This window comes from Ipomoea triloba, chromosome 11 (genome assembly GCF_003576645.1).
Source record: "Ipomoea triloba cultivar NCNSP0323 chromosome 11, ASM357664v1".
In the NCBI taxonomy this organism is placed as follows: domain Eukaryota; kingdom Viridiplantae; phylum Streptophyta; class Magnoliopsida; order Solanales; family Convolvulaceae; genus Ipomoea; species Ipomoea triloba.
In genome coordinates, this window is record NC_044926.1 from 15,231,513 (window position 1) to 15,239,887 (window position 8,375).

The following is an 8,375-nucleotide window of genomic DNA, read 5'->3' on the forward strand; positions in this document are numbered from 1 at the left end:
TATATATATATATATATATATATATATATATATATATATATATATATATATATATATATATATATATATATATATATATAATTTCAGGTGCGGCCGTGCTCTCCCGTGTGGCCGTGCGGTCACACACCACTCAATGTTACGAAATACACCACTCAATGTTAAGAAACACACCACAATGAAATACAATGAAACACACCACGGTGCATATTTGTGTGGTGTGTTTCTTAACATTGAGTGGTGTATTTCGTAACATTGAGTGGTGTGAACCGCACGGCCGCATGGGAGAACACGACTGCACCTGATCATGTGTGGCCTGAGGTTACGGTGCGGTCGTGTGGCCTTATGTTTACCGCTCAATTTGCACAATCTAACGGTGACAGCAATTTCTTGATTTTGGAATGTTTAATTCGTATTTAGTAAGTAGGGGGTGTTTTGGTAATTACATTGGCTATTCACGTGCATGTATATAAGTCCGTTTATTTAGTTAATTATTAGCACAGATTGGAGGAGATTGTATCTGGGAAAAGATCGCGATTGGAGAAGATTGCAAATTCGGAGGCGATCGCAGCTGGAGAAGATCGCGGTTGGAGCCTGGTATGTCGTTGTTTTCCGGCGTGTTTATAATCAGCTTGTTTATTGCTATTAATTTTTACGAATTTTGAAATATGTTTGGTTTTTTTTTAATTTCTGTAGTTTCAATTTTTTGTTATTACTGTGTGGTTTTGAGTTTTTTTGGATGTGTTTATGTTGTAATGGTGGTTTCCGGCAATGTGATAGTATTTTCCGGCGGTCTTGGATGTTGGTATGTGATCGTTTGGTTGTGTGTTTTGTAGGCGGTATGGTGTAATTCTTGTTGAATTGTGGTTTTATAATTAGTTGTTGTTATGGTTGGTAGTTATCTGATATTATGTGGTGTATTGGTGCGTTTTGTTATATAATGTGGTGTATTTATGCTGGTATGGATTTGTAATATTTTTGTTTTTTCATTCTGTTATATTTGCATTGTTTTAATTGGTGAGTAGGTGTGAATATGGACTCTGCTAGTGGTGGCTGTGATGAAAGGTATTCCATAGACATTGGTGTAGAAGGCAGTGCATGTGATATGGAAATATCTCATGGCATGACTAAGTATTGGCGTCCAAATTGTGCTGAAAGTTTGAAGCCTCACGTAGGGCAACAGTTTGTTTCCTTGGATAGTGCTTTGGTTTTTATAAACAATATGCTGGCTCCATTGATTTTGATTGTAGGCAGAGCACAACTTGGAAGGGTAGGGACAGTGTTGTTGTGTTGAAGCAGGTTGTATGTAGTCGTGAGGGGTTCAAGCAGAGTTCGTCTAGTACTTCTTCTAGCACACAAAGCACTGTTGTGAAGAGACGTAGGGTGACAAATAGGGTTGAGTGTAAGGCTAAAGTGGTGTTAAAGTCATTCCTAATGGTTGCTATTGTGTGCATTTTTTTGAGGAACGCCATACCTATTCTATGTGTTCAATTATTGCTAAGCAATTTTTAAAGGTCAATCGTAATCTTGATGCTGGCCATCAACTTTTTGTTGCAAGTTGTGTTCGAGCAAATATTGGTCCTACTCGGTCGTATAGGTTTTTTAAGGAGATTGTTGGTGAGTATTCTAATGTTGGGGCTACAAGTGTGGACTTTAAAAACATCAAACGTGATTTGATGACGTACATTTTAAATGGTGATGCTCAATTTTTCATAGATACGTTGTTTAAAAGGCGTGAATTGTGAAGCATTTGGGTTTGAATACGATGTTGATGATGGTGGTCAGCTTTCAAGGGTTTTCTTGGCGGACGCAGTATCTAGGAAGAATTTTTCTTTGTTTGGTGATGTTGTTTCGTTTGATGCTACATACCGTACTAATAGGTTAGTAATCTATTTTTTATGTTGTGCATTTTATATAGAGTAGTGGTGTATTATTCTATGCACTATGGTGCGTTCTGAGACGTGTTATTGTGCTAACTGGTTTTTTTTTTTTTTTTTTTTTTTTTTTTTTTTTTTTTTTTTTTGTGTGTTTTTCCTTATGTAGGTACAATTTGGTTTTTGTCCCATTTACTGGCATTGATAATCATAAGAGATACATCACCTTTGGTGTTGGGCTGCTTACGAAGGAAGATATAGACTCATACGTGTGGCTTTTGGAGAGCTTTAAGAAAATAATGGGCCATGATCCTATTTGCGTTGTTACAGATCAAGATCCAGCTATGAAGGTTGCCGTTGCTCAAGTGTTTGGTGCGTCAAAACATAGATTTTGTATGTGGCATATAATGTGTAAAGGTGGGGGAGAAGGTTGGACCAGTTTTATCTAAAGACGAGGTGTTTAGGAGGAAGTTGAATGGCATTGTTTGGGATAATTCACTTGATCCAATGCCTTTGAGGTGCGATAGAATCATATTATGGAGGAATATGGGTTGGGTGACAATGGTTGGTTTCGTTACTTGTTTGAGTCCCGTACATTTTGGGCGCCTCCATACTTTCATGATGAGTTTATGGCGGGTTTGGTTAGGACCACGTCTAGATCGGAGTCTCAAAATAGTTTTTTTGGCAGTTTCTCTAATGGACATTGTAGTTTGGTTGAGTTTCTGGTGCATTATGACAGTGCTATTGGTGCACAGCGGCATGCCCAAGTAAAATTGAATGCTGATTGTGAAGCTTGTTTTCCATATTTGAAGACACCATTGGCGTTGGAGCGGCATGCCATGGATGTTTACACAATTTCTATATTTTATGATGTTCAAGACGAGATTTGTTCGGCTTGTTTTTCCTGTCAAGTGGTGTCTTTGAGTGATTTTGATGGTTGCGTGTCCTATGTGATAAAAGATGGTGACCATAGGACATGGCGTGTGGAGTTAGCTTTGAATGATTATTGTGCAAGTTGTTCTTGCAAGATGTTTGAGCGTATGGGGTTTGTGTAAGCATATTATTTTTGTTTTTAAAGATCGTGGACTTGAGAGTATTCCTTCTAGGTATTTGGTGCATCGGTGGACAAAGGGTGCATGTTTGCACCCAATATTTCATATTGATGGTATACTTGTTGATCAATCTGCTAAAGTGAAGAATGTTAGGGTGCTTACCAATCTTATGTGGTCTGATATTTATGCTTGTGTGGGGTTGGCTGATGGTAATATTGACCGTTTGTCACAGCCATGACGTGTTATTAATGAGCAAAGGCAAATATTTCTACAGGATGGGAGTGAGAATGGCAATGGGGTGGTTGTTGGTAGCAAGCAAAGTGTGATTAATTCGTTTTGTGGAGATGTGTCTATGGGTTCGACAGTGGATGTTCGACAGTAGACATATCAACTAATAACTATAGTCAAACTATTGTTCCAATTGTGCCCAATTGTCAACCAAAAACCATTGTGCAATCAATATTGTCAAAGTAGTCACCAACAGATTACGAGATAACAAACTTACCTTCAAAGTCAACCTTCCAGCCCAAACTCTGCTGCTTGTTGTATGTTCTGTGCTCTGTGCTCATTCAGATCCGACATCACAAGTGCAGTCAAGTATTTCACTCTTAAAGCATTCAATTGGTCCTTGTTTTCTTTCTGCAATCCACAGTTCCATAGCTCTGGTAATTGGCCTATGAATGTTTCCATATGGCGCATGAGGAATACACCACAATCAATCTTGTTTCTGTTATCCCTCCAAGCCATTTTCATCCTCTTCACTTTTAACTTTTGAATCTTGTTAGCTTTGTAAGTCGATTTCAAATCACTCAAGAACTTGAATAGAAATGCTTGCTGCATACAATTAAAGGCATAGAAATTTTAGTGACTGAATAAAGTTTTTGTGTATCAAAAAAGGAAGAAGTCAGTGTGTTACCAATCTCTTATGCGCAGCTCCATATTTGTCTTCGGTTTTGGAAACCGAAGATGAGTTGTCTATTGCTTCAAATCTCTCACAAAGTGGGTCAAAATGAATCATGTAGTAGTGCCTGGTGATGATGTATAAATGGGAGTGTAAAAGTGGGTGTGTTATGTCGTTCCGCTGAGGATTGGGGCTATGGCACGAAATTGTATGAATTAATAACACTAGGCACTAGAGCATGTGAATCACTTAGAATCCAAGCAACTAAAACTGAAGGATGAAGATTAAAAGAAAACAATTGACTAAGGTGTAAACTGTATGATAAATGTATGGGCCAGATTAGGGGGATTGTAACCTTGATGTTCTAACAAACTCAAAATTAGGGAAAGAGTAATTAACCTAGGGATTTATGGGCAATGCACAAAAGAATTCAACTCAGCTACTTTCGTAATCAATAAGCCGAATTAGGCTGCAATTGCCCCACTGTCGTGATGCATCAATCATAACCTTAAGCACATAAGCATTGTAAGCCCCCAAAATTACCTCTATTTTCATAGTAGGAAAATTATGTTGAAATTGGTAAGGCTCGAGGTCTCCATCCAACTTTCGTTGTAATGAATCCCTCTCCTAGACTAGCAATTAATTGTGGCCACCAATCAACAAAAAGTACAAAGAAATCCCCAAATCAACATAAACCCTAGGTAAAAGATTCAATCCCTTTATGCAATAATCATAAATCAAACATCAAGATTAACAATGGACCCCTAATCCAAACACATAAGCGAATTACTCCCGCATGATGGAAGTAAACATAGCAAAGCAAGAATTAAAGATGGAAAACATAGCTGCAAGATTAAAGACTAAAAGGAGAAAACTTTACTGACAATTCTCAAGAGTAATTCCAAACCAAACGATGATTCCAAGCTTGAAACCGAATTCAATTCCAAACCAAACGATGATTCCAAGCTTGAAACCGAATTCAAAGATGTAAAATTGCTGTATTGTATGCTATGGAAATCTCTAAAGAAGGGAAAAACTGCACTAAGCTAAAATTAGGGTTAGGAATCCCCAAAACATCAGAAAACGCGAATTAGATACTAGACAGCAGCCGGGTCACGGCCACCATCACGGCCGGGATCGGGGCTGTGATGTGTCGTGGCCGACTGCTTGTCCATAGTGGAGGTCACGGCCGTCATCACGGCCGTGAGGCTGGCCGTGATGCGGCCCTCTGGTCCTCTTCTGACTCCTTTTGTGTTCCGTTGCTCCTTTCCGGCCCGGGGTAGATTCCTTATTTCTCGAAAACTAGTCCGAGATGACCGAAAATCCTTCCTTTGCTCCTCATTTGTGAATAAACTAAGATTGATCAAATGTACACACAAACGAGCCTTAAATGTATCAAGATAGAGAAAATAAGCAACAAAACTCTTGACTCGTGGGGTAAATAAATGTATAAAATCATATGTATCAACTCCCCCACACTAGAACTTTTGCTTGTCCTCAAGCAATTACCAAGGACAATCTACCTTCCAAGCAATGAAACTGATCTCACTTCCTCCCTGCACAACTAAACATACCACCAACCAACTCATGACAACCTAACCTGCTTCAAGAATCATCTCAGAATCACAAGTGAGTTCCCCTCTCATGCCAATAACCGGGCACCCGAATTTAGGTAGATTAAAACCCTGTATGCACATGTACTCAGTTGAGATTATGCAAGGCTTGGCTTAAGATGAACTCCCATAGACATGCCCTTCATACTCACATAGATCACTCTAAAACTGCATGCTAAGATCAAGTAGGTCTTTATTCGGCTTGTAATGGGGCTAAGGGTGAGTGGCTAAACAAAGAAAGGGTATGGAAAAATGCACAAAAGAGAGAGAATTTCACACATATTCACAACTAAACCTAGAGGAGACATGGAAAATATGAATCAAGAGGGCAAAATATAATTGGAAACACAAGAGTATTCTAAACTAGTGGGGGTGAAGGAAATTATTCCAACAACCTGACTTGTACTTTTATTCATTCATCTTCTTTCCTTTCACAACCTTTTCTTCACTTTCAACCTTCTTTTTCAAACTTTTCTTTAACACAATTTCTCACTTTTATTTTCTTTCTTTTCAACCAACAAACATTTCCTTTTCTTTCATTCAATCAACCAACAACTTCTTTCACAACACCCCCACACTAGAACAAAGATAACAGGAATACTTCTATCAAAATTAAGCTCAAACAGGGAAATCTCCTCTAAATTAAAGAACAAATGCTACATTCTCTCTAAGGGTGAATGGAAAATATATGGCTGAGGGCTAGGGGTTAATTGATAGGGCTAAACAAGAAAAACAATACAACAAATGGGGTTAAGTGCTTTGCACTTATTAAACAAAAACAAGGCTCAAAGGGGACAACTAGGGAAAATAATTGTAACACAGGGTAGGTTTAAAGGCATGGGCTAACAACAATGGCCTAAATCACTTCAAAGCATGCAAATCTTAGACTTCACTATGAGAGCACTGAGACAAGCTATGACAGAACAGGTATCACCGGAATCCCACATAAGCCTTCACTAGCAATGCATAACACACAGGGGAAACATTTAGGTTAGAGGTTAACCCAATTATTGACAAGAAACTGAATTAAACACAAGCTCAACTTTGAGTCATCCCTGACAACCTAGGCTGCACAAGTACCACCAAACAAACCACTGATAGACGCCAAAAGTACCTATTTATCTATAACTTATTGAGTTGACTTCTTGTTAAAAATAAGTCTTAGAGAGTGCAATTACGTGTTTACATGCTATTTTACTAACAAATTGCAAATGAGTTCTGCGTGGAGTGTTTTGTAGAATTTCCACAGGAATGAAGGCTGAAATCAACCGAAAAGGAGCATAAATCATTGAAAGGAAGAATCAATCCACATGGGAGCACACAAAGACCAAACCGGAAACAACAAAAGGAAACGAAAATGAAGAAACCACGCCCACGAGCCTCACACGCGTGTGAGCTGGCGTGGAAATATTCCAGTAACCGTCCACGCCAGTCCACACGCGTGTGGCAGACGTGGGGCGGCACCAGAAAATCTACGCGATGTTTTAGTATTTAAGGGGCATTTCAGCTAGGTTGAGGGAGTCTTTTGTCACATTTTCTATTCTACATTTTAGGTTAGGTTTAGATAGGATTAGAAAAAGGAGGAGGAGCTCCTTGGAGAAGAAAACTAGATCTCCATAGCTTTGAAGATCTTTTGGGTAACTTCTTTCATTAAAGACTTGTTTTCTCTTTGGATTTCTCTTGCTTTTTCCTTTTTCCTTAAAGTTGTTTGCTTTATATATTGATCTTGTAGATATGCTTTTCTATTTTGATGCTTTGATGTTGCTAAAGCCTATGAGAGGCTAATCCCTAGGATAGGGGCTAGATTGAATGGATGATTGGTGTTCATGATCTAATTTGATGAATGAGTTTGATTTCTTTGGGGAATGTTGAATTTGTGTGTAAGTTTTGTATGATCTTGTTAGATCGAGGGCCCCGATCTCTTCAAGAGTATAAGATCATCTCTTTGGCGAGATATCGCAAAGAGATGTAGCCCACTACCACATCTCCCGCTCTCAATCTGAGAAGATGAGATCTGGAGGGAACTTGTAGACAAGGTGTTTGATGAAATTCTCCAACCGACTGAGGATTGGGAGCTTGAGTGTGACGCCACTCAGGACTATGTTCCAAGCTCCTTCAATCATGACTCAATGGAAATCAACACTCTACCTTGCGCCTTGAACCAATCTCCATGATATCTTAGCCCCATCCGCCTTTATTTCCCTTTGCTTACTTCTTTATTTTATCAACCTTTTCCCTCTTAACATTTCCTTTTTACCAATATCCACATGTTCCATCTTAACGTTATTCAAACAAACCAAGGTAGCAAAGCCGTATATTCTCTAATTTGCCATCCGCGAGAGATACGACACTCGGGGAGTTTATGACTTTTCGTTTTAACACCCTCTATATCCCAAATCCACCTTCACATTCATTCCCACTAGAACCACAACATCAAAATGGCGCCGTTGCCGGGGATGGAAAACGGTGAATTTAAAATTTTAGTATCTTGAATCGTTTGGATAACTTGTTTACTTTCTTTTCTCTTGTCTTGTCATTATTGCCAATTACACTTCTGCACCCAACCACACACTATTTGAGCTAATCTGTGAAAGGAGCTACCTCTTGTGCTCCAATTCTTTGCCTGAAAATTTGTTTGCAGGAATTCTTCAATATAATCATAGATCCACCTCCACCCAATGATCAAGCTCACCATGGTCATATACCATACGGAAGAAATCCCTACTATCCCTCACAACCCCAACCTTCATACCCACCACCTTAATATTATCATAACTACCATTTCCCTTACCCACCTTCTTTCCATTACTCACTACCTCCTCCACCAACTTATTATCATGAACAAGCATACGTAACACAACATTTCCAACCCCAGAGATGCCCTAATTACGAGATACCTTCTCATTGCCCTCGAATGCATTTCGACGAGCCAAAACAT

The 8,375-nt window shown here is 39.0% G+C and overlaps 1 protein-coding gene across 1 annotated transcript; it reads left to right on the forward strand.

The window, feature by feature from the left end:
* The first annotated feature begins 752 nt into the window (after positions 1-752).
* On the forward strand, positions 753-3,305 carry LOC115995978 (protein FAR1-RELATED SEQUENCE 2-like). The gene is made up of 10 exons (XM_031235121.1): positions 753-798; positions 1,023-1,179; positions 1,248-1,392; positions 1,512-1,614; positions 1,730-1,877; positions 2,041-2,236; positions 2,289-2,389; positions 2,581-2,922; positions 2,978-3,077; positions 3,198-3,305. The coding sequence occupies exons 1-10, from the start codon at positions 753-755 to the stop codon at positions 3,303-3,305; spliced, it is 1,446 nt and encodes a 481-aa protein (XP_031090981.1).
* Positions 3,306-8,375: the final 5,070 nt, after the last annotated feature.